Source organism: Sprattus sprattus, assembly GCF_963457725.1.
Source record: "Sprattus sprattus genome assembly, chromosome: 10".
Classification (NCBI taxonomy): Eukaryota; Metazoa; Chordata; class Actinopteri; order Clupeiformes; family Clupeidae; genus Sprattus; species Sprattus sprattus.
In genome coordinates this window covers 23,008,103-23,035,866 of record NC_137908.1, presented here as the reverse complement: position 1 = coordinate 23,035,866, position 27,764 = coordinate 23,008,103, and the positions used below count along the sequence as shown (strand labels likewise).

General features: G+C 40.5%; 1 protein-coding gene across 3 annotated transcripts; it reads right to left on the bottom strand.

Annotated features, from left to right (window-relative positions):
* Positions 1–91: 91 nt before the first annotated feature.
* Positions 92–27,764, bottom strand: dag1 (dystroglycan 1). 3 transcript variants are annotated; one of them, XM_080846218.1, is made up of 3 exons: positions 27,429–27,764; positions 12,624–13,220; positions 92–5,660 (listed from the first exon to the last, which is right to left on the bottom strand). In XM_080846218.1, exons 2-3 carry the CDS (start codon positions 12,942–12,944, stop codon positions 3,378–3,380), a joined length of 2,604 nt encoding a protein of 867 aa, XP_080702344.1. In that variant the 5' UTR covers positions 12,945–13,220; positions 27,429–27,764; the 3' UTR covers positions 92–3,377. The 3 variants fall into 3 exon arrangements, with proteins under 3 accessions (XP_080702344.1, XP_080702345.1, XP_080702346.1); XM_080846219.1 differs by lacking the exon at positions 27,429–27,764 and adding an exon at positions 26,961–27,087; XM_080846220.1 differs by lacking the exon at positions 27,429–27,764 and adding an exon at positions 21,761–21,835.

Genomic DNA, 27,764 nt, shown 5'->3' with positions numbered 1-27,764 from the left:
AAAAAGGACCTGACACAGTGAAGTAAACAGCTGTATATGACAAGTGATTCTATTGAAAAGAACATAGGAAATACAACTCTAACAGCACATCTTGGTGAAAACACTTTTTAATACAAGATTTGAACATACAGTGTCTAGTGGCAGAAATAAAATAATGTAAAACACAGACAAAAATAATAGATTTCTTCTATGCATTCTTAAATCACTGATTTTAGTCAACACTCTTGAGTCAACGTGAAACAGACTATGGTCAGGCTTCAAAAGATTCATATGGGGCTCCCTTCAATCATCTGTCCAGTTCCTCCTCTCCCACCTCTAACCTTTTCTAACAGTGTCTGCATTGTGAAGCCCTCCCATCTCAGCTGGGTGCTGACTGATGTTTACCCAGTGGAGGTCTAGCCCACTGAAAGGGCTGCCTGCTGCAGCTCTGTGTGACAGTAGCAGCACAAGGGACACATGTGCTTAACACAATGGTGAAAACACAGAAGGGAAAAAGTGTGATTCCAGTTACATTAAACCTTTCGAAAAACGTATCGTCATCGTACATTTTCCAGTTGTAATGATTCATTTGTTTCATCAGAAATACACGCACGCACACACAAAAAAATATATATAAATCCTGGTTGAAGCAAGGGCACTAATGTCATGCTTAAGGCCCATGGGATTTGACACATCATTGACAAACCAAATAGTTCAAAAGGCAACAAAAGGTACAAAACCAAGAGATTGGAGATGAAAATCTGACAGGGGCATCAATCTGTATCTGTTCCAAAGTTCTTGTTAATTTCCTAATTCTTTAAGTACCGCTTTAGTAAAGAAAAACTGGCTTTGTTATATTATTTGTTCCACAGTAGTCACACATGAAGTAGAGCGAAGTGTCTTAACACATTTGGTGTGTTGTGCTATTTCCCACTTTTAAAAACCAAACCAAACAAAAAAAAATGTATATATTCATGTCATAAGAATAACTTGAGTTAGTACTTTAAAGACATATCATATAAGATTTGTCTAACCTACATCCAGGAAACTGAGCCATATTCTATGTGAACACTTTGCATCTTTGGTTTTCCACCCAACATGTGATTTGCTTGAGACTATGATTGTGGAGTGTACTTGAATACATTTAAATTAATTGCTTTTGTGAAATAAGCTTCATGATAAATGATACAAATAGATGCAAATTCTAAACATATAATAAAAGGCCACACAAATATTAACTGCATTAAGCTAGCAGACTTCACAATCACATTTAAGTTGAAGCTCTGTTGATGCCAGTTCACTCTGTAACTGAAACACACTCAACATCAGGGAAGGAAAACTGAAGAGGGTTTTAGAGCAAACCACTAAAATTGGATCGAAACTGTGAGTGCCTTATGACCCCTTTTGTTGGTTAACCTTCTCAGCTCCTCGATTAAAATAAAAAGTGAGAAATGAGAACTATAAATTAACTGCAAATGTAATATTGCAGACACAGGACAGAATCAGACATTTCTGAGGACTGAGAAAGTGATCCAATTCTGCTTATGGAGGAGCATTTTAAAATAAAAAATTACAACAGTAAATCTATTGGCCTACAGTTCTCAGTGGTGACACGAAGCCCAGAAAAGTCTACCATCTTGGCACAAAAAACATTTGTGGACATAAAATAATTTAAGGACTTTAAAAGCTTATGAAAAAAAAAGTTCTGTTTACAGCTCAGCACCGTGATCTCATCTATAGAATGGGCATTGCCATCATATTAATACATCTCTCTTTATTGCAAGGACTTAATCTCTTGAGAATGCTGATGATAAACTGGGTCATTTCTATTAATATGGAAATGAAAATGACTTAAAAGTATCACCACCACCACCACCACCAATAATAATAATAATAATAATGCGAATCTGAAATTTAAAAATTACATTTACAAATTGCAATTACACCTACAGTATATTTATTGTATCAAAAACTTTGTAAAAAAATAGACAGAGAATTTACATATTCCTTTTTAAGATTTCAGATGATTTTGATGAAACCTGGTGTTTCAGTTTATCCTGGCAATTAAGCCAGCAGTAATGAAGTGATGCAACTGAGAGCAATTCCCTCTTATTTTCATAATACACTAAATACTTTTGTCCATTAATGTCAAAGGGAGCATCACTGCATAAAAGGTTTATCCTTTTCCCAGTAAAATAATCCACACTTTCTGTTTCTAGACCATAGTTAATCTGAAATTATAAATAATAATAATTTGCATTATTATTATTATTATTATTTTTTAATGTTGTTTTGAGTGAGTTTCAAGCATGTTTCATCTATAACATCTATCATATGTATAGAATGCTACTAAATTCTAGGAAATGACTACATGAGGCCTTTAATTAGAAGAACGTGAAACAGATACAGTCCATTAATTCAGCATACAGTACCATCCTTTATTTCTGAATAGGGTGTCAAAATCAAACAAACAAAACAAACAAACAACAAAATAAAAAACAACTACTACCGTTACTACTACTAATACTACTACTACAACTACACACACACATACACACACACACACACACACACGTATGCATGTATGAATGTATGTACGTGCAAATATAACTGTAGGTTATTTCAGTCATGTGCTCCCAATCCTTGGAAAAAAAAAAAAAAAACAATAGAAAACACTATTATAGTCTAGTAAAATGTCTTTCAAATATACATTGGATTAAACAGAAAAAAATATCTATATTTTAGACTTTAGACTTTTTGGCTACCTGTTTTTGTTATGCTCATCACAAGAATATGAATAAAACAGTACAATTAGTGTTAAAAGGCAAACCGTATGAAATGAAACCCAACCATAGACGCTGCCAGTTGGACTGTCCAAATACTCCATGATTACAGGTTTTCTTTATTTGTAGTTTCTCTATGAAATCCTTGCTCCTGCAATCACCTACTTTCTTCTTGTATTATTTAAAAGTAAAAGTTCAGAAGATAAAAAGAGTGCTGTTAGGCAAGTAGTTTGAAATCACCCAAAAGGAAAACCAAACTAAAATAGTAATGATTAAAAAACAAACCAAACATGGAAAATAGAGATATTTTACAAGCCCATAGGAGGGGAAAAAAGCGTTGGGACAGAAGGGCAGGTGTCCCAACTTGCGGTTCAGCAGTAGCCCGAGTGAACTTACTCGAGCAAGTGGTTGTTGGCAACTCTTGTAGGCTACGTCCTAGATCATTCCTTTTCTCCAATTTTTTTGACAAACCAGCCCATCCAAGCCCACCCCAGCCCACCCCAAATTCCCGCATTGTAGTATGCCTCTGTTTCCCCTTTTAATTCCAAACAGAAAACACCGGCATGGAACTGCAGAAAGTCCCCTCTTCGCTTTATGTGAAGTCATTGTCAAACATTAGGGGGGGACGTAGGGTGGTGGTGATCTGTAGGGGGTCATGTTCTTTGGGCGGGACCCCTTGCCTTCCATGGGTGCCGTGAAGGGAGGAGGAGGCTGGTAAGGAGGGGCATTAGGATCCTCATCCCGCAGAGCAGTATACTCTCCAAGTAGGTCCTGATTAAGGGGAGTGGTCTCTGGACTGGCCATGTTGGGGTACTCAGGTGGAGGAAGAGGTGGCTTCTCCTCCTGCAGAATGAGGGGCATGCTTGATGATGGAGGTGGCTTAGAGTCATCCAGTTCATCAGCAAATATGATTGGCACTCCCTTTTTGATAAACGTAGCCTGATCCTCAATGGTAAGCTTGCCCTTGCGCTTCTTACGGTAGCAGATCATGGCTATAATACCTGCAATTAGCAAGATGGCTGCCACCACCACTGCTGGAATGACTGTGTGCAGGTAAACATCATCTGTACTCTGGCGGCCTGCACCAACTGCTGGTGTGGGAGCAGGGGGCACAGGGATAGGCATAAAGACTTCACCAGGAGGAACAAACATGTAAACACGGCAGCTTCCAGTACCTGTGACGGTGATGTTTATAGGGGTAAAGTCAGGCTCCATTATGTTGCTAAAGTGTTTGGTTGGTACGCCTTTGGCAGTAGAAATCTTGCTGCTCATTGCCTGGATCTGCTCCTTAGGACAAGGGTTCTGCTGAAGGCTGTTGTTGGTCCACTCCACCACAATGGAGCCCTTGGTGATGTTCTTTAAGGTCACTGTACTGCTATTACGATCTCCAAATAAGACGGCCAGCTTTTTGACAAGAAGAATTTTCTTGTGGATGTTGCTGGTTACACTATGTGGTTCCCCTTGGAAACGAGCAGCAAACAGGACAGGTGGTTTGTCACTAGTAGCCCAGCGATTGACATGAACCTCAAAGGCATCTATTGCATTTAGGCTGCCCTTGTCAGTTGCCTGCATGAAGTACTCATGTTTTCCAATATGCTGCCAGTCTGGCAATCCGTACAGAAGTTGGCTTGTGCTGTTGAACTGGATCCACGAGTCCTCTCCCACCACCTCATAGAGGTTCTTTCTCAAAGTCAACCTCAACTTATCGGTAGTGCCGTCTTCAAAGTCATAGAAAGTGTCCAATGGTATTTTCACTTCAAAGTAAGTGCCTACCCATGCATTCACCTGGTCAATCGGATTACGAAGCTTTGGCTTCTCATTACCCGTGTCAGGTACGACAGGAGAGGGAGTCGTGCGCCTGGGTGATTTTGTAGTAGTCAGTTTAGACATAACCGTGGTCTTAGGTTTCCTGGGTTTCTTGGTTGTTTTTCTGGTAGTAGTTGGTGTTGGTGGAGTAACAGAGGGCCCAACAGGCATTGGCCTGGTCATGGTGGGCTGGATGGCAATAGTGCTCGTTGTCTCCATGACTGTTGTTGGCGGAACTGGACCAATTGTTGGTGTATGGGCAATAGGATCTCTTGTGCGGATTGTAGGCTTCACAGGCAAGGGCACAGGTCCTCTCACAGGGAAGGAAGAGGTGTCTGTTGTAGGGGCAATAGAGGGAGATGTGGGGGTGGGTATAATACGGGTTGGAGGTTCGGAATAGGTGGTAGGTGGAAGTAATGAGGGTACAGGTGTTGGGGTGTTGTTGATATGCCTACGTACTCGCTTAGGAACATGAGTTTTTTTGTTTGCAATGTGCCATCCAACAACCGGGTATCCTAACTGTGCCGACATTGTTCCCTCCTTTGCTGGTGCCTGGACACTGCTGATGTTTGGTACAGAACTTTGGTCCAGAGCACAGCCTAGTTTCCAAGATAGAAGGGCACCATTTTCCACCACTTTTTTGGCATTCCCAGGCCCAGCCATGAAGGCAGACATATCAAACAAACGGTTGTTCACCACAGGCAAGATCTTCATGTGCTGGAGCCCAACCCCTGAAAATTTCTTCATTTTTGCAAGCAATTCCACTCTCTGCCTTGAAGTCATCTTAGTGAGATCAGCATCAAGAATAACGGTAAGCACCGTCACAGGCTCCTCATTAACACAGACAAAGGACTGGACATTGTTGCTTGCCCCTTGAATTGCCAGTTGAATGGGGTCACTGTCTGCATGCTCCTCTGGATGCACCTCAATGGAGAAAACATCAGAGTGGGATGAAACCTGGCTTCCATTAGAGATGGAAACAGATATGTAATGGACACCTTTGTCTGCCTCTAGAGGAAGGCCTTGAAGGGTGCTGCTCTCGGCGTCCCAGTGTAGCCATGCAGGTAAGGCTTCCTTGCTAGCCTCAACAACCTTGAAAAAAAGAGGAAGGGAACAAGTGTTAGGCTACTGCATCATTGACGTCAAATATTGTAAAATTCTATGGCAGGATTGCACATTTCTACCCATTTACATTTAAATTCTCCATTGAAAAGCTTTGTTGAAACTGATCAGAGAAACATTTCCGCCAACTGCATGTTACCCCAATTATGTCCACATGTAGGGAGTCACCTGTACCACACAAGGACATCTCAGGAAATAAATGACTATCCAATGTGTGCACAATTAAAATAATGGAAATTCCATTCATTAAATCAGTTCATTCATTCATATAACTCTTGCAGTGCCATTGATGAACATGGTCTCAAAATTGTCTTTCCTTTATTCATTGTTCTTTGTAAGTAGTAATACAACTCAATCCTATACTAACAGAACCTGCATCAATTGCATTAAAGCAAATTGCGTCAACTTTGACAGTCCTAGTATTAACATCATCACTGGCCCCAACAAAAGCTGTGAGAAATTTTGTTTCCCTTCATTTTCTGAGCATGTGGCTTCCGTTCTGTCGGTTATCCCTCTAAAATATCTGGAAGATCAGAGCCACTAGCTGACACACAATATGCCACACAGCTCCTTGTGCAGATCCTGGTTATTTGTATTACTACTCTAGTGGGCCTGTCTGCATACAGTGAGACTTGAGGTGGTGCGTTCCCTGTAGCTGCTCGAATTATAGGACAACCACAGGAACGATTTTGAATTCTTTCATTTATTCAACATTATTACCCCTTTCGACCACTTCGCCCCTCTGATGAGCATCGTTTTTTTTGCTTCTCAGATTACAGCCTTTTAATTTGTGGTCCTTTTAAAGAGCATTTGCACTGCTATTTGAGTATGTAGAGTTCTACAAAGTAGGCCTACAGGAAAACAGAAGCTTTCCTAGTCACAGCTCTGTAAAGCAGTACATCAACAATAAGATAACAAAATTCCAACTGCAGCTGGCATTTCCAAACCAAACCTTCTTTCCATACTCATGACTCACTCTATCCACTCTAGAAAACAAGCAAAACTATGCCCAGAGGCCCCCAAAAAGGCCTTCCCATTTTTCCAATATTGCAATAATGAGATTTAACATAATCTCTCACCTGCACCCAGACCTCTTTGATATTAATCTTTGCACATACATGTTTATTCAGCATCACCACAAATATACCTCAGAGGTTTCCTTAATTCACCAATACAATAACGCCAAAACTTTACTCAGTGAAACAACCCACAGGCACAAATTTTCTGAGGGAGAAGGGGCGACATGCTGTCGTCAACCAAGGAGAGGTGGAAGGGGGGAGTAGAATGTTCCTTTGACACAAAAGAATTTAACCAAACCTACAATCCAGGACTCAGCCTATAAAGCAGCTCATTGTTAGAGTGAACTTGACGAGGGCACGAGAGGAGAAAGAGCCCATTGTTGTGGAGAGAAGACAGCTGGAAAGATAAGATTCATAGTTTTGACAGAATATGCTCAGGCATGTATGATGTGGTGACAAAATGTGAAGGCAGGGAGACGGGAAGAGGAAGACTCAGTGCAACTGATCATTTCTACTGGAAAACTGGAGGATGGAGAGGTCTTTTTGGTAAGCCGAACACACGTTTGTATGAAACTATTTTTAAAACGGCATTTTTATGCCGTGAAAAGGGAACATCTTCCAACTGCAAGCAGGTGTGAAAAATGAATGGAAAAACGCCTTGACAAAAAAAGTAAAAATGGACCACAGCCCTCAAACTCCCCATATACTTGTATATATCAGGGCCTAAACCTTTTGAAAAAAAACCTTAGCTACTTTCCAGAGAGTCTTGCCAAAACTACCCTGCCTCTGTGTCTACTCTGTTCAGTGACAGTCACAGAACAGCAGCCTTTCATGTGGGGCATGATTATCAATTCAATTCAGTTTATATAATGCCAATAACAACTGAAACTCTTTTAAGAGCCCAGGGCCTGAATTCCCCGAAACAAGCACTAAGGTGACTGGGGCAAGGAGAAGCTCTTAAACCTTAGCTCAAAGGGTATGGATTCATACAAACTTCAGAGCATATTAGCACACATGCTCCATGACCTGATGCATACATGATTCCATGACACATAGAAACACTCTGCCTACAACTGCCCATTCCCACCAAACCATGCACAAATCCTACTTTGCTTGTAATACATAGTGTATGCCAGCCAATTTCCCCGTAAACAAATGCCATCAATGACATAGTTTTCTGCTTCACTGCTCTGCCTGTCCTTATACATTTAATCATTTAGCAGATGCATTAATCCAAAGCAACGTGAAAGGGAGAATAGTACCCTATTGAGGACACTGTATACCCACTAGGCTGTTCTACAACCTATACTCTGGATAATTATGGAGAGTGGCAGAGTTTAAGTTAGGGATAACGGCCGACGAGCTGTCCAGTTCTACAAAGATAATGGACGCTGCGGGGCAAAGAACACCACGACGCGAAGCGGAGTGGTGTTGCTCCGCGGAGGACAGCTCGAAGGCCGTTATCCCGCTTATCTCCCGTTTACAACATCCAAAAATGTTTTTATTATTATTATTTAGAATTTCCTTTATCTTTAGGAAACTTAATATGCATAATAACCTGATGAATTCTCAATTTGAAGCCTAGTGCTCCCGTTAGAGAAAGTAGTGCCTGGAACAGGCTGTTTTTCAAAAAAATAAACGTTACGTTGGTTGTCAATGGTAACCATTCAAGAGCATTGATATGGAACGGCGATTTAACTTTTCTACTGGGACTACGTCCAAGGTGTCCATCTATACCAGGGGTGCCCAAATTCTTTCTCGTCAGGGGCCAAATATTAATCGGAGTGGAGGGCCGCGGGCCAAAACCAGAGTTTCATGTTAGGTCAGGTCCCATTATATTGAAATGTATTGCATATGTGTACCCAATTAACATTACCATTGATATACATACCTGCAAACTCAGAAGGGCTAAAAAAGGTGACAAACCAAGCCCCTGTAGGGGGGTCTGGGGGTATCCCCCCCCCAGATTATTTTGTTATTTTAACATGTAGGCCTAAATTAAGCATTCTGGTATACTCCAAGACGAAAATAATGGGGAAAGATAACATTTGCTTCAGGTAAAAAAAGAAACATTTATTAACATATCATACTAATTTAATGTAATCTATTAGTATACACAGGGAAGATAGGTAGGGGACTTCTATAATGGCCAATCAACTAACAGCAAGTTAAAGGCTAATAAACATGATTGCAGGCAACAAGAGTGACTGCTGATGTTTCGATGGAAATACTCCCATTATTTTCTATTTGTATCCGTCAAAAGAGAAAGATATAACAGTTACGCTTAAGCTGTGCCGTGGAAACAAGCGCCGTGACAGCACTTGACTCCAAAGGCTACCTCCACAAACATTTGTTAAGCTAACACGTACAGGTGAAACTTGTAGCAAGAGAGCGTCATGCCTTGACCTCAACTGAAGGACAGACTGCCCCAACTCAGATAGAGAGCTTGCACATTGACTACTGGTTGATTTCATATTTCATATCAACATTCTTTACACAAACATAAGTAAGGTACTTACAGTTGGCAGTTGCTAAACTCGTGTTGACATGTGTGAATTTGAACTCATGAATATGAACTTGTTCTACCTTTTCCCATTATACATGTAAGTTGAGAAGACTATAACATCAGCTAGATACCTAGCTATCATTTCATGCAAACGGAGCTCTTCCATTTAAATCGTTTAAGGTTAAGGTAAAAGCTAGCTAGTTAGCTAGCATAGCAACAAGATAACCATAGATATGGATCTGTATTGACAAAAGGTCAATAGCGCCCCCCTTGACCCATCTGAAACAATGTAAAAACTGTGGCCAAGCAGTGAACTGCAACCAGTCTTAGTTAAATATGACGTTGAAACAGAGACCCTGTTAAAAATGGGTTAAAATGCTGTCTAACGAATGACGTTCTAACTATAATTCTGACCGGAGCGCGGGCCAAAATAAATCCAGCGCGGCCAAATTGGGCAGCCCTGATCTATACGAACTTAATGTACACCCCATTAGCCAATCAGAAAACAGTATTTCGTTCCAGAGGGAGATAAGGTCTGTATAACTTGTGTATAACTATGTTTCTAGGAATCATGAATGTAACATGTACAATTCTTATTTATTATTGGAGAAATTATGTGGGTTTTGGCAAAATCAGGTATGAGCCAAACAACGGTAGAAGTAAACCTAGGCAAACTGTTTGGTGAGATACAGTGTACCATCATATTTTGTGCATTAGGGGGAAAACAGGGACCAAGTGAATGGTTATCAGCAGGCCAGGGGATGCACCCTCTTTGTCCGATCATGTCCAAGATCAACCAGGCTGCTGGTTACTGGATCATCTGCAATGGTCTGACCACATGTGGACAGGTCCACTAAGAATAGCTAACTGACTTTGGATAAAAGTCTGGTATAAACATAACAGTAACTATAGTCCCTTCAATTATTTAGGGTGCTGAGTGCATGTATTAAGTTGATATCAGTACATCAATATAGTTCTTACTGTAGCTGTAAACCCAGTTCAAAGTTAGGCAAACTACAATGACAAAAAAGTAGAGAAAGCAGTAAAACCTGTGAAACCTAGCAAGAGGAAAACAAATGCTAAACCACTACCTAGAACACAGCTTTTTTTAAAGAGTTAGAGATTTGTCTTAAACTTGCAAACTAATCAGTCAGAACCCATCAGACTAGCCTTTCCAACACCACAGTAGACAGTAGCCACTAAAGTGATATATATATATATATATTTTTTTATGTTTGGCAAAAATAATACTGTGAAAGTTCTTACAATTTCACAGGGTTTTGTACATAGTGGATATCCTGGGCAGCTAGTCAGAGAACAGTGTATTTATCCTTGCTTGACAGGTAAAAATAAACTGTGTTTATCAAACCGAAAAAGGCCATACTAAATTTAGAGCAAAGATATTCTCCATAGAAATCCCTGTCTAACACAGGCCTTGGCAAGTTGACATGACATGAAATGACCCACTGGTTAAAATGCAGATCAACCTACACCTTACTGAGAACAAGAGACATGTGTGATCACTGGGTAGAAGTTTAGACTCGACTGGATAAATGAATGAGCTTTTATTTATGTAACAAAGTGTAATACAACACTGCTGAGCCAATTTCCATGGCATTCATCTTTCTCTGTCACTAGCCTGAAGTAAATCTGTCAGTGGGATTCCAATGCCATGGAGACCAAGCTGATTAGATTTCAGTGGCTTTGAGGGTGCTAAAAGGGGAGGGGCTAGATGGGAGGAAAGGGAAATCTAGGCCCAAAGATGGTAGATGGACACTGAATGTCATGATGTGGAGCTGGTTACGTAGCCAACTTTGTTCATATCCTTTACTAGGCCTAGCCAGTTTTATTCTGAATATTTTTCATTCCTCTTATTATGATTTATCATGGACACTTTTTGTATTGGAATTTGTGCCAAAAAATGCAATGCGAAGACACCATGGAAGTAAGGACAAGTTGAGGCTGACACTACAGTCATTACTGGACCCTCAGATCAGTGTTGCAGAGGAGTAGAGTACTATTTAATAAAATGTGCGAATGTGACTATTCATCCTTTATTACCCAACAGCAGGAACACAAGAAGAAAATACTAAATTTGTCAACATGAAAATGCAGTACAGGTCTAAAGAATTGTCTTATGTTTCACACATGGGGATAATGTTTCACACAGGTGAAAATGTTTGTTTGGTAGCAAACCTCTATCTATTACCACAACTACAGGACAGGTGGATGAACAGTTTTGTTTTGCTGGAACAACATTCTTTTAGTTTTAGATAATGTGTGGGTGGTAGGGATTATCATTTTGGAGGGAGGTGTTGGGGACCAGGGGACCTCTCGAGCCTCTTAAAAGTGCTGGGTGCAAGCATTCTCCGGTACAGCTGTCAGACAAGATTGCCCAAGTATGCACAAAGGGCCCCTGGTTTCAACTTCACAAATGCGCTTGACAGAGCAGAAGAAATCCAGTGAATATAGGATTACTTAGTGAGCCTGGGAGAGAAGCATGTCATTGACATGGGCAAGGAAAACACAATGATGCGATGGGGCCATGCTTTTCCAACAGGGGGCTGGGGGCTGTGGAGGGAGTGTTAAACATATATTGCCTTCACACTTTTTGTTAATGCCCAACTAATTGTGTAAAACCTCAATCTGCACTTTTGTACAGCAATGCTTAATTTGGAGGGACAAAACACCATATCACAAAATAAGCAGTACTGTGGGCCCACAGGTCAAGTTCTCAGATGGAGATTTCTTTAGACTGAATGTAGGGTAAATACTTAATCCCACTGAAAATTAAACAGAATCTCCACCGGAATAAATTACTACATTTACCATTACAATAAGCAAGGTAAACGTCCAAACCGACTACATTCAGGTCTACTTTGTAACTTTGCTGACATTAAAGTGTTTATTCAAACTATGTCTGAGGGCTACTGCTTTTGTTAAAACTATTCTGTGCCACCAAGTCATTTTACAATGTTTTGAAAGCAGTGTGTACATCTGACCAGCAAGAAAATAGATCATTACTGGTCTTCATTTTATTGACATGGCTTACCATGATATCTACAATATTACCTCAACCAGTATTGGGATCAATATAGACATAACACCGCAACATATGTATGTATTATACCACACTCTAGTGGACGGACACAACATAGGACACCTTCAAGGCCAATTGTATTTTTAACCATTGAAATTAGCAGTTATTCTGGTGAATCTGGATGCAACAGGGAATGTAAATGTTTCTAAATAAGTATCAGATAGGAACCAATATATATTATAGCAAAGTGTTAACCCAGGGCAAATTTGTGTTAACGCTTTGTTTTAATATTATATATTGGTTCTTATTTGATAAGACTGGCAATTAAGTCATTCTTTGGAAATTCCAGGACCACTATCTCTGCTCACCTTCACTGTGGTGCTTGCATCCAGCGTCTTGATTGGCACGTGCATCTGGAATACTCTTCCCACCACCGCAGAGGAGTCTGGGAAGCTAGCAGCTTGTGTGGCTGTAGCCACTGCCTCGGCAGCTGCCACAGCTTCCTGGAGCTCAGAGATGACAGCCGAGTGCATGGAGGCCTCGAGCTGGTCATGCAACTCCACCTGTCCCTCAGGCCAGCTGCCTTGCACACCTCCAAGCAGCAGCAGCACCACCACCACCAAAGTAGTCCTGCCAGTGCACAGCAAGGGGCAAACCCCCTGCCTCTGCTTTCTCTGTTTATTGCGCATTCTTTCCTTTGTTTTCTCTCACTCAGATAGGGGAATGGTGTCCAGTGGAGAAAGACAGCATGCACGCTGGCGAAGTCCCCAACAAAAGAAAAGAAGGGGGTAGGGGGTGACTGATCCTCTTTTCAAAACTAAATCTCAATCACCACTCTCTTCTTTTGTTTTCCGACCCTTTACTTCTCCTTTTGTTTTCTTCTGCTCTTTTCAACCTCCCTCGTCTTTTGTCGTCAGATGTCTTCAGCAGCTCTCACATTCCATTGTTAGGGCTGTGTCTGAGACCTGAGGGGGAAAAAGGGATTATTCATTAGTGCAAGGTGGAACACAAGAGGACCAGCCAAAATGTCTTGATGCACTCTTTCCATTCAAAGATATAGTCTCTCATATTTACTAAACGATTGTACTTATGTAAGTCAGTCCTACCCTGTCTTTCCACAGATGTACACAAGAGCCGATATTCATGAAGCATCTTAAGGCTAAAAGTAGCTCTTAACCTTTACCTTACTCTTAATACTTACTTTGCTAATAATTGGCAAGTCAGTTTTGGTTTTGGGACTTCTTATCCTTAGGGCTAAAACTAGCACCTTAGTCTGGGAGAACTAAGAAGTCAAGAGGACTCCTAAACCATTAAGACCAACTCCCAATGAAATGGCAAATTGCAGTTCACATCATTCCACATCACAATGTTAAGGAACACAGACATGATCACTTGAAAGATAGCATCTCAAAACACGAGGGAATAATTGTGGAGCTGGTGAGGGACCGAAATTGAATTGAATGTAATGTTTTCTTTTAAAATTAAACAAGCCCCGTCTACACAATCGTGTCATCATACAGATGCATTTTGAAAACTATGCGAACATACTCTGTCTATGTGTAGCGTATTTCGATTTTGTTTCATTTGTAGCATGTCATTTTTATCTATTTATTGTTCCTTGTGGTTGGCTATGAAGTGCAGACCTCATCACCAGCACAGACCTGTTTCTTGTCAACTAATCACAGAGGTCATTCAAGACAAGGTCGTTCATAAGATTTGATATCAACCATAACCATAACAACGGATTATTTAATTAACAGCCATGTAGGAGTAGGCCCCCCCCCCCCCCCAAAGAGACCAACATATTTTAACTCTGGCACTTGGGGCCACAAAAATCAAACAGGACTTGACCCTTGCTGATGGGTAGCTGAAACGCTTCTAGACGGCAGGGAGAGAGTACATACCTTTCTATTGTCAGGGGTGGGGGAGGGTTAGCAGACTGAACTATGTGGATTGTTATTCATACAGGTCTTTCAAAAGGAGTCAAAAGAATGGAGTGGAATGGAGGGGGGTGTATGCTGGAGAAGGGGGCTGGCAGGCACCATACTATGCTCTTGAATTCCCCTGAAAGACTTTCCCTCAGAGGAAAGCATGAAAAGGACAGAGGCCACACCTTCTCAAAAGCAGACTACAGAAAACAGTCCTTCCAACTCCCTTCCTGATCATCGCTAATGCACTGGGAAACAACCTCAACGTCTGAAATCTCATTCAGCAACACATGACGACTCCCTAGTACAGTAAACTTATTGCATCAGTAAAAGTTATGTATAAAAGACAAAACCCTAATGAACGGATGTTTGTTGGTCATCTATTCGTGTTAGTTCAAATGATAAAACCTTAGGCATCGAGCTGGGACTACCGCCTGAACTGGCAAAATCAGATATTCCACCAAATAGACTTTGTAATCAAAACTGGCAAGAGGAAAGACAACACTGATTCAATATTAAACTTCCCAAACCAGCAAGATAAGACAAATAGTAGCAAACCCCAGGCTTTAAGCATTTAACCTCCTTTAAACATAAAACACACTCATTTTCTGATAATGTAAACGCCTCCGGGCAGCAGAAGTGTTAGTTAGTTAGGAAAGAATGCAAGGTTACACCTTGTCCAGAACTGTGATGGGGACGTATATGTCACACAACACATTGATGTATTCTGTGAGTTTCAAGGTTAAAATAGCATTACATTGGAATTATTCAGTGTCATAGCCAGTGTATGACAGTACAGCAACGTTAATCCGCTAATGTGCATGTTTGTGGTTTGTGGTTTGCAGATTTAGCGCCCGCAAGGAGCAGTGAATTGTAGTTTGGCCAACAAAAGTTGTGTTTCCTGCTTGGTCCACAACCAAATGCTCCTACCAGTATACGTTTTCATGTTTCCACTTCAAAACAAAGAACAATACAAAAAAAATGGGCAGTCCCTTACTGGGCTAACACAGGGCATGAAGTATCCTATCAAGGCAACAGGCTAATCTCCCTTCACTGCTCTACAAATGTACAGACCCCTTCAGAAAATAGTCAAAACTAATGGCTAAATGAAGCTTTCCAACACACAGCCCCATGGGAGACTTCTCAGCCACTCTGCCTACAAGCTGGGCAGCCTGAAAGCGACTTTACCTACTTTTTTATTCTTTGCATCCCATCCGGGTAGAAGAGTTCAGAACCATTTCTGGCCAAGAGAAAAGATGACTTTTAAGCATTTGAAGTGGTCTCGTAATAAACAAAAATCATTTAGCCTTCACTTTAATAAAGAACCATCATCCCCTGCATCCTCCAGAGGTGAAGACAGGAACACGTAGGTACAGGCATGCCCAGGACAGCCTCTACAGAGGCCATTTTGTGCATGTGGCAATGGGTGAGAATGAGAAGGAATGAGAGAGAAGAGACGGGAGACATCTTGTTTCTTTGAGGGGGTCAGCTCATGGGCTGGGCAGCAATCAAAGGTCCAGTGGTTTCACAGAGGACTACTGTGAATGGGGACTGAAGCAGCTCAGTGGCTGTGGGAGATTAGGGTTTAATAGACAGAGAGAGAACAGGGACTAGTGTACGAGTATGGAAGGGAAGTGTGTTCATGGGTTAAAAGTTTGAAATAACCTCCAGTGGTGATATAGGTCTCAAGAGGCCAGGACTTAAGTCCTTTCCCTCCGGTCCCTTGGTGGCACCTTTTGTCACTCAGTCATGACTGAGTTTGCTAAAGGATGGCCTGTGACTCAATCAAAAATGACAAATTTAGCTTTACCAATTGTCAAGTGGTCTTACAACTTAAAATCACCTATGCAGTCTACTACAGTGCTGGTGAAAATACTAGCCAACTTGCTAGGATGTCGAAGATATTTGTTACGCTAGGACAATGAATGTTAACAGCAGCAGATGCTAGATTGAATTTGTTGTATATAACAAATAAAAGAACGATTGATAATGTTGGTAGCAAGCCATTTGTCTACTGAATCAGCAAGTGTAGCTACTGGGCTATTTGACATTATTAGATCCATCCCAGTATCACTTTGTTGATAGGATAGTTTTTAAAGTGGATGTGTTGTCTTCTTTTAGAGAAGACAACACATCCTCTTTTTTAAGTTATTACTATAATGTATTAGTGCGGAGAGGAAATGGGAGCCAATGTCGTTAACGCAGAAAAATCGGACCATCATTCTATCCCCTGACAACCTACTAACAATTACGACAATAGCAAAAGTGTGAATGGGGACAACAAGATTCCGGTCTCAGAGAAGGGCAAGGGGGAGGGGGGACTTTCAGCCCGTATTTACTTCATCTAGGGTCTGGTGTTCTCTTTGCTATGTGTGGTGTCATGACAAGGTCTAAAGAAAAAGGTTGTGGACGCCTATGAGTCTGGCAAGGGATTTTTAGAAGATCTCCAAATTATTCTAAATAAATCATTGAACTTTAAGGAAAATTATCTAGTGGTAGATTTGGCCGTTTAGGATTTCAAACAACTGGTAATTTATCCAGGACTGGCCAACCCAGCAAATTCAGCCAGAAAGCAGACCCTTTGATAGCAAATAATAATAATAATAACGCAAACATTTCATCACAGGTATTTATTGTCCAAAAAGAACATTCGCGCAAGACTACAGTTTGCCAGTGAACATATAAGCAAAGACCAGGCCGTTTGGAATAATGTGCACTGGACAGACAGATCAAAGATGTGTTTACCCATAGTAACAGTACATTTAGCACAGACCAAAGACAGCTTTTCAGGAGGAGAACCTCATACCAGCTTGCAGTCATTGATTCAGCTTTGAGTTCTGCATCATATCAAAGAGTGCTTGAAGATAATGTGAGGCCATCTCTCCAAAAGATGAAGTTGAACTGGAAGTTGTCCTTTCAACAGGATAATGATCTGAAGCTTAGCTCACAAGCAAATCCACCAAGGAATGGTTCAAGTCCAGATTTGAAATGTTGTAGGGGGATTTGAAAAAGACATGCAAAACCCCCAAACATTTTGCAACTGAAGCAGTTTTGTATGAAGAGCGGTCAAAAATGTTAGCAAGTCAAGAGACTGGTGGACATTTGCAAAATGCCTACAAGAAGTTATTTCTGCCAAAGGGGGCAACACTAGCTGAGGCCAAGGGTTAACTTCCTTTATCCACAGATGAATTTTGCAAACTTCGAAAAGTGTAGTAAGTTAATTTCTATACCGCAGCAGCCCTAGTTTTAGCCCAAGATAGCATGTCATCTGTGATAGAGATGTGGTCATCAGATAGAGATTTGGGTATATAATTATAACTATCTGATGCCCATTGTTGTTTAAGGACATTTCTTCTCTTTTATTGCTAGACTTGACTTTGCTGCTACTGTCTGCCTGTAGCCACTGGATATGCATTCCTCACTTGGTCAGGTGGTAAGGGTTGGCATCCCAAACCCCACTGGTGACTGACAGAACTCTGACACTATTAGCAGCAGAAGTCAGTTGCAGTCAAAGAGGTTGCTCTTCTCAGCTTCGGTTAATTCATAGCCGCCCTTAACCTCCAATGCCACTACAGCCAGTTGATCCTCCTATTAATAACAAATATGACTACTGGCTGCTAGAGAGATTCTTGCATGTCATGACATATCAGCCTATAGAGAACTCATATAAAACTCATTATATGAGAACTCATATATAAAATTGTTCAACAAACTCTGAATATTTTAGGATGTAGGCAGACTCATCTTGTAAATGTGAGCCAACTTCTTTTGGTCAGAACCAAAATAGCAGGTCAAAGGTGCCTCGGACCACGGTCCAGACCAAAGGTCCAAAAGACATGGTCTCTGTCAGGAACAATTTAGACTAGTACACTCACAAAATTGCAATGTGAAACTAAAACTAACCGGATTAAATGTATACTATGAAACATGAACCTTGGTCCAGACTTTCAGGTGTAAGAGCATCCTAGGTAGGATATAGGTTTTAAGATGGGGAAATTTTTTTAACAACAGGACATTCAGTCAAACTGACAGGTCTTTGTCTGAGGTAAGCCTAGTTCTGCTGTTTGTGTTGAAAATTCATAGTAAGTAATGTTAGGTAAACATCTGTTAAGTTGTTGATGTTTGATATTTGATCTGCAAGGCAAATAAGGTTTTCAAGGAATACAAACAGGGTTCAAACACTGTTCAAGTGAAGTAAAGGGGTCTCATCAAGTCCCATATTTAACTGTTCTTGGCCCTGTTGAACTTCATCTTCCAGCCGTTTACAAGTATTGAAGTATTAAGTTATTATTAACTATGAGGCTCCCATCTCTTCAGACTTCTTAGGGAGGGCTACTGTTGAAAAGAGAGTTTCAAATGCCTTTTGCTAAAGAAACATTTTGAATTGTGGAAATGAAGATGGACAACAGCCTCAATTCAATCCATGGTACCGATAATCCTCATCAAAGACAGACAGCACAGTTTCTTTGTAAATATGTGTCTTTTGAAGAAAAATTTGTCAATCATAAACTGCTACAAACTTGATAATTTCAAGATGTAGGCACCTTAGCTGTCATAAATAAATCCAACTCTCTTTTGATGAGTGTTCCGTGTGTCAAACTTTGTAGAATCACTAGCTACTTGCAAAAGATTTTGCTATGCTCTTCCACAAGATGCCCTTCCACTTAAAACTCTATTATGTAATCATTCCAAAAACAATTTAAACTATTTTACCCCATCAAGGAATACATAGGTTACCTATGATAGGTAGTTGGCATCATTATTTATGCTCCCTCTGTGACCTGTCCACCCAGGGCATATCTTAAAGAGATACCATTACAACATACCATAGCATGTCCTTGCCTGATTATAACTCTGCAGACGACGACAACAAACCTGTAGCATAGCCTTATTCTGATTCAATGTAAAGTGATACCTCAAACTATATAAAACTTTTTTTCCCGCCCATCTGTAATGTCTCATGGATAAAAATAATTTGATATGTCATAGCCACAACAATGCCACACATTTGTTGACAAGGTACATAAAACAAAGGCTAGTGTAGCATATAGTGTAGTGTAGCAAAACACACACACACACACACACAAACACACACACGCACACAAACACTACCACACACCCACAGAGCATCTGATACCTTTCTTCCCATAGGGAACCGGAAAAAACTTTGTCCCCTGCTGAGCTAAGCTATTCTTGTAAGCCTGACATCACATGGCAGATCAAGTCCCTGAAGCAGACCACCAACAAACTCCTCCATGTTTGGTCAGGTTGACAGCTGGGGAACAGTTGGGAGAAGATGTGAACGACAACTGCAGCAGTGGGTGCCATCCCAACAGGCACTAACAACCAAACAGCTAGTCAACAGACACAACCACACCCTGACGCCTACCTCACATGTTCCTTAGCCTGAGACATTACAAAACTGTGCTCAACCCCACTACTTAATGCGCAGACAACATGACCCAGAGCCAATATGACTACTGGGACTATATGGGCTTTCCTTCAGAACTCAACAATTCTTTTCACAGAATGTTTTAGTCATACAAAGTGAAACTATTTTAATTGTTCCAGCCCATGATCACTCACAAACACAAGGATCCTATGGCGAGTGAGACAGACGTACAGACAGACCAGACAGAAATAAATACATCTATTTCAGTGAATGCAGGCTACTGTTACTTCACTCTCATCTCACTTTCCTCTCCACCATCTGCTCTATTAATAACCAACCTATCCTCTTGGCCTCCAAAAGCACTCCCTACCCCTGCACATATCTAGACAGAAATAGTCTCACCCCACAGCTTCCTCCAAGGTCAAAGCAAACACTGTTTTTAAAACTTTATCAACACACTCTTTGGTAAAAAATGAAATCGATTCTGTTAAAGTTAATATGTGCTGCTATGAAGTTATTTTTTAACTATTTAAATATATTCTAATACCACTAAGCCACTCACTTGCAAAAATGTTAGTCAGAGGAGACATTAAATCAGACATACCAAACCAACCTCAAAGAAATAGTGGCGAAGAAGGCCGACTGTGGTGTCGCCTGTGTGTGGCAAAAGGTTGTACTGGAACACACAACAAAGACTAGCGTGCATGTTCTGCAACATCGTGCAAAAGGAGTTAGTTCTCTCCTTGGATACATGGAATGTGACAGACTTTGAGCATCTGCATCAACAAACAGGAATACCATGAATACACTTAACTGACACAGTCTTGTTAACTGTTCTTGACTAGAGGTTAGGGGCAGTGTTTAGAGTCAAAAGTGGTTCAGGAGGTAGTGGAGCCGTTCAGCAATCAGAAGGTCGAAGTGTCCTTCGACACTGAACCCCCAACGCCTCCTGATGTGCAGGTTGATGTCTGAGGCATTAACATTTAATAAAGCGCTACATAAAAGCAGTCCATTTACCATTCTTGAGTGTAATTTTTAACATGGTCATTACTTTATAAACCATGTAAATTATGAACAAAATGTTTTCAAACGGAAAGTGTCTTTGCCTGAGAGATAAAATACAATATTTCAACAATATTTAGTTTGATCGTAATCGTTGAACAGACAAGTGACGTGATGAACTTCACCAACGGGCTCCGCTGTGGATTTCACATGGTCAACCAGTGGAAAAGTGGCCGACAGGGGTCGAACTGAAACAACAGCTTGCTTACAACAAGCTAGAGAGCTAGCTTGTGAATTGAGATACAGTCTTAGGCAAAACAGCTAAATATTGTTGAGACCACTGCTCTTCACAATTGGGGGTGGTTAAATTAAAAAAAACGGGAAAGGGACTATCTTGCATAACCACTTCGACAGAGAGAAAAACTGAGCTAAATGCTTATGACAGTTCATTGTGAATAGCGGATGGAAATTACATTCAGCACTATCAATGGGGGGGGAAATAGCAGGACTTGAGAGAGAGCAAGCCTTAGAAACATTCTTTAGGAATCCCAATGCAAACAAAGGCCAGGCTCAGACACCAAACTGATTGTGAGTGTGGACTTTCAATGTGAATGAATCCACAGTGAGTGTCAGAGTGAGGGAGAGTAAGAGGTAGCTGAAGAGTGAGGCCGTGGCTGACTGCCCAAATGGCCGCTCTCAATTGGATACTTAAACTTTCTCACAGTAAACCATAGCCAGACCTATAAAGAAGCAGACAATTCATTATCATCCCAACCTCTGAATTCCTTTGGTGACCTATGCAAGAGTAACACAGGTAGACAAGGCCACCTGCATGTGGTGTCTCAGTTTTTTGTAGCTATAATGCGTTACGCTATCCATTCCATTTCAGAGAGATAGAAAAAATACCTACTAGAAAAGCACTAAGCAAACAGACTGAAACTGTAAATAAACTGTTCACTACACAGAACTTTAACTGACGACACTTCAGCAGCGCCTCAAGCTGCGTCAACAGTTTGCCTTCATCAATGGTGGATTGCAGCTTCAACAATCCCAAAACACAGCAAACATTCATGAAAATAAGAGCGGGGAGCTGTATCCACGTGTGAAACCCACAGGGACCCGGAAAATTGGTAGATCAGACTGCATTTGGATATATCCACATAGGAAAATAAAAAGGGAAAACCTTGTTCTATGTTCCATCTCCAAGTATCTTCCCCCAAGTCCTATTCATATGGTGTGTATATTTTTTAACATCTTCATGGTCCCAGGAATAGAAGTACATCGTTGTCAGATCTAGCAGCCAAGTGAGTATGGCCAAATCACCCACCCACTGAAATATATCAAAATAAAACCACCTCTGCAACTATTTCACAATCAATCAGCAACCATCTTTTCACAAGCTAAGCAATATTTCAAATTCACTCCATTCTCAGGTTTACCACAGGGCCCAGCTGCAGAGGGCAATAGCCTAAGTAGAAATAATGTGAGTGAGATTCAAAACTACAAGCTACATAGTACATATGTGGAGTTGTTAAAGCTGTGTGTGCGCATGTGTGTGTGTGTGTATGTGCGTGTGTGTGAGAGAGAGAGAGAGAGAGAGTTTCAGAAAGTCTCAGACACCAAATACAACATTGTCAATTCAACTGAAAAGGCAAGAGGTTTGTAATGTTTGACTGTGAGAAATGGCACAACCTTGTTCCCCTACTTTCCATTTTACTACACTTAGGTTAGTGGCTTCAGTGGCTTCAGCGCACATGGTGGAGGATTAACACCATTTGCTTGCACCAAACAGTGCACTGTCTGAATATACACACTAGAACCCCTACTTGACTGAACCACAACAATACCACTTCGCACACACCCTGCACATCCCCCCCCAAAACAAACACAGAGACGCATGACTACTCTTGTGTTCTTCTCAATCTGCACCCAACAAACATCCTGTTGCAGCAGGTCATTTGAAAAAGGCAACTAGACCATAGTAGGATTTAGTTTAATGGTTCATTATTCTAAAGGTATCCAATCAAAGTAGCTCAGTGGATCAAGTCTAGCCAATTAATAGCCCAATGGAACACTGGCTCACAACAGACAGCCAGGTGCAAGGTCATGCTGCACTCACATGTTGAGTGCATAAAACGGAAGACGAGGTTAGATTGAAACTTTAAAAAAAAAAGATTTCACCTCAAGGGCTCGCCAACTAGATCAACAAAAACATGAGTGAGCAAGCTAGCAAGCGTTTTATCAGTGCTAGTTGTGCTGTTGGTGTTTGTATAGTTTTTACATGCCTTTTCCTAAGTAAGATTTTTTTTTTAACCAAAATGTGTTACTGCTGCTTTAAGGTTTCAGACATTGGACTACCATGTTAAACACGTTTGCAAGTTACCTCTCTCACTCCCAACTGGGCTTATTTTAGCTTTTTTATTTCAAGTTCTTTCTTGGGCCATTCTGGTCACATCCTTCCTTCTTGCATGATTCATCCAATAAGCTGATTATACACACCCTACAAGGAAATAAATCTGACGTGCACTTGAGCAAGTTTGTGTGTGGTTGTTTGGGGCATACAATACCTTTGAAGCCTGTCACAATTCTCAGAAAAAAAATAAGTGTGCATATGCATAGAGGCATTGTGCTAGTTTCTGCCTTCTGTGTGTGTGTGTGTGTGTGTGTGTGTGTGTGTGTGTGTGTGTATGTGCGTCTATGTGAGAGGAAAAGAAAGGCAGAGAAGCCTTAGTTTGAGCTGGAATGTGTGCATGAGGGCCGGGACCTTGCTTGCTTGCCTGCCCACCTTATATTAGGGCTTATCTTCAATCCAATCATGTCATAAGCTTGCATGTCTCATCATGAGGCCCTGGAATTTGGCACAGGCCTCCAGGATTCCACCCAACACAAGTTCTGCAGAAGGTTTGATCTTTTCAGAGGATTTACCTTGGATGGAGTCTATTGAAAGGGAAACTAACTAGTATTTCTGTTTAAATTGTCCTAATCAAGTTAGTGTACTTGAAAACCAAAATAACAATGATAATAATGATAAATACTCTGGAAATACTCTTTTCTGATTGGCTGGCAGGTGTACCAATATTTCTGTATAACAGGACACGTAAGAAGTAGATTAGAAAAGTGTATTCACCAATTCTATATCAATGCTCTGAAAACTTTGAATAGTAACTATAACAACCATAGTCAATAAAAAGCTGTCCATTGATACTACAGTGAGATTGTAGTCACACAAGCTTATGACTTAACCAAATTGTATTCTCCGATTTTGCCAAGTGGTGTAAATGCAATGAATTGCGAGGTTAAATAAGTTAGCTTGAGAACTAGCACTTGGCAAGCTAGTAAGCATAATATCAGAAACAGCTAGCAATCTAACGGATTCCTTTTGAAAACAACTAAATCAATTGTTAAATCATGCAGACTATCCAAAAGTTTTCCTAAACAGAATGAATGTATTGCAGAATCATGATCAAAACAAAATAGTGACCCAAGAATGGTGATTGAATTGAATCACATGACACCTAGCGATTCCCACCACTACACAATACCAAACAAAGCAAAGTTGGATTGATGTATCATGCAGGTACTTTTGTTTACAGATTACCAGATTTAAAGAGGTGTGTCCCTAACTATTCAGAACTGCCATGCTGCCACTGCAACAATGATGGCTTCCAACAATTATGAAAACAGTGTAAATGAGAAAACTCTCTCTTCGCCTGTCAGTGGCGGAAAAAAGTGGTTTACTTTGACGCAGATGCATGCCCCAAGACACTGTTTAGCAGTTATGCAGTTACCCATTATGGCGTTATAACTCAATACTGGACCAATTTTGTCAATAAAGCCTAACATAAGGTGTTTGTCCATGTATTTTTGTTTGTGTACCAGTACTTTCTGAACATTTTAACAAAACCGTGATAATATTTTAATTTTGGTCACCATAATCATAATATAAAATGTTCATATAGTTTCATCTCTAGCTACAGCATCAGGTTATTTACCATTACCATAGTGCTATTCGCTTTGTCACAGGAGCGTTATATTTGTTTATAAAGCCTTAGTGGGAAAACTGCCTAATTCTCTCGTGTCACTTTTCAAATTAAAATCCATCTGTCATAACACACGGTTACATCTCCCTTGAAATCCCACTTATCAAAACTAATATAGGTAATAGCTTTTAAGTTCTTTGCTTCCCATAACTGGAACACTGTTGAACAGGACTTGAAACTAACCCAGTATTTGTCTGTCAACCAATTTAACAGTCTTTTAGATGCTAAGGATGTGCCTCAGTGCTGTTGTTTTAAATAATTATTTGATTTCATTGTTTTTACTTTGTTATACTTAACTTCTGAGTTGTAAAATGTGTTTTGTCTGTTTTGTTTTGGTTTGTTTATTTGTTGTTCATCTGTATTATGTACCCTTAATTAGGGCATTGCTCATAAGAGCCCTGTGCTCAGTCAATTTCCCTGAATAAATAATGATGATGATGATGATGATTTCCAAAAGTGTGACAGCTAGTGTAGGTCATCCTGACAATGAGCATCTTAAAATGTCAAGAATCAACCCAACACCCTCAAATTTATGGTGACTGATGTCTAGCTTTTGTTTAAATGTCTCTAACACCAGCTTCTTTATCTTAATTAGTCTAAGGCCTGAGAGAAAAGGGCCTATAACTGCATAATTTAAATACGTTCCGGCCCAATTTGTCCAATACAATGCTAGATTGAGAATTGATATGCCTATATGAATATAGTAATTACCCTAAAATTACAGCAGCAGTAAGGAGCTTTGGGTCGAAAAACTAGCAAACCAGCTACTGAAAAGGCATGCACAAACAACCACCAACGAAACAGCAGACAGTGTGAGCCACATTTATTTTGATGGTATGTAGATGAGCTGTCGCTCCCAATAGCCATCCAGGCTATACAACGTGTAATAGTGAAATAAGTAAATGATTTAAAAGCACGTTGCCAACCAGATCTCATAAGGCACCAGTTAGCATGCTAGCAAGCTTTTATCAGTGGCAATTGTACTGAGGTTGGGTGTTTTGCAAGGTCTGCCTTTTAGGCTGTTTACCTTAGCTCGCTAGTTTAGACCCAACTTCTTACAACTGCTTTAGAAAATATAAAACTGGATCATAATAATCAACAAAACAAAATGTTTATTTCAAAATATACGCAATCCCGTTTATACCAAAGTTAATTAAGGACCGCACACATACCACCCTTTCATCTACCACATAGACTTTGACCAATAACGTTAGCTGTTTTATCTTTGCTGACGTTATAGCAATACCGTGAACATCTAATATATCATAATATATCAGGGATTTATCAGGGATTTAGGTAAACAAATCATGTAAAGTTATTTGAACGCAACTAGTAAGATCAATCATTAGTCACAAGATGGGTCTATCCTAGAGTCGATATACAAGTTTTACACTACTAACGTAAGAAATACAATCTTAACCATGCACCCCTAACCCAGGGAATCGAAACGTGCTGGTTAAGTAAATGAAAAGGCACCATACGACAAGTAGCCATGACTATCTATGACAAACTGAACACCTTCATATAGCAATGTTAACATAGTGGTTTACAAAAACGACGTTAAGTGAACGTTATCGGTTTCATGCATTAAAACAATTCTAACCTCACGTAGCGTAACGTTTATGTATTTTCACCTAAACAAGTTGTCGATTTTGCGTCCACTGAAACTAAGTTACAGATCAACCGTGAGCTAAAAGTAACAAATCCATGTCATATTTCTGAAGCGGAGATTCCATTTCTATTAAAGATAGCGATGACAACACTGTCATTCAGAGCCACACTTGATGTTTAACTTGGCTATCGGCACCCAACGTCCAGGCCTGCCTGCTTTAGGCCTCGTCTTATTTGTATAACGATTGAGTCTTTAAAAAAATATATAATTAGCTACATCAAGCATTCTCCCTGAGTGAGGTCATCAAACAGCCTATTTTAGTTAACAGCGTTCATTTTGCCAGCATCGTTGACGGCGCGACGGAATCTCCATCATTACATGCACCAAACATTAATTTTAGATACAATCCTAGCGAACTCTGGGAAGGTATCGCTAGCATTGTCGGCACTATTTCATCGGCAAGCTGAAACTGTTTATTTTCCACATCAACAACATTTCAGACTCAACCCTCAACTGCATTTGGTCGCAACAAACAAACAAACTATACGGTCAATCGCCTTGAAATGCACCTGTTTGAGAGGGAAGAACATAGCAGTTTAGCTGGCGTCATCTTGAAACCGAGCAAGCTAGCAAGCAGACTTAGCAAGAGGCATCTACCGTTAATCAAACCCACAGTTTAACCTCGGCTCATAAAAATGTAAACGACAAACCGCTAACACCGTTACTCTTACCTTTTCCTAAACACCGACTTCACACAGCCAGTATTTTCATCTCTATTCAAACGTCAATGGTGTATTGTTTTCAGACATTTGTATCCATCAAGAGGAGGCGAAGAATCTCGCCCTCTCCTTGAATTTTCTCCCCATCCACAAATAGAACCCTTTCTTGCTGTCATAGGAGGCAATAGTCTCGATAAGTCGATTGCCGAAACACTACTTTCACATCGCTTCAGATAACTAATAGATTAGAGATATTGGCTTTTAAATTTAAATGCAGCTGGACGTATCCATATCTGACGACCATCCACTAAATTTGTCTGTGTCGAAGGCACCAGCGGCATTGAATAATCTACGTGGACTCTACTGGATGACCCACCGACAGTAATCTAATGCCTTTCCTTGATATTAGGTTGTCACAGGTAAAACTGTTATTTTGCACACAAACACACACACTCACACCAACAAAAATATGGTAATTACTTGCTGCGCTTTCTTGCGTTTGAATCCATCGAAGGTCGTATGCACCACGAACACGATATTCGATTACAAATCCTGTTTCGTTTATGATCAGGAAACACGGGAGAGGGGGGGCGACAACCGAAATATAAAAAAACAAACCAGGCTGTACAACCCAGAACAATCAAATTGCATACCTTACAGCCTTTAGGGTAGAAGTTTATGAAGTATTTACTAAACAGTCTTTAAAAGGCTGAAATTTCGTTTAGTCTCCATTATCGGTCGGCGAAGGAGATAGCTAAAGCAAGAGGAATGCTGCTCCCTTAAAGCCTTTCCAAAGAAGGAGAGGCTGTTAACCAG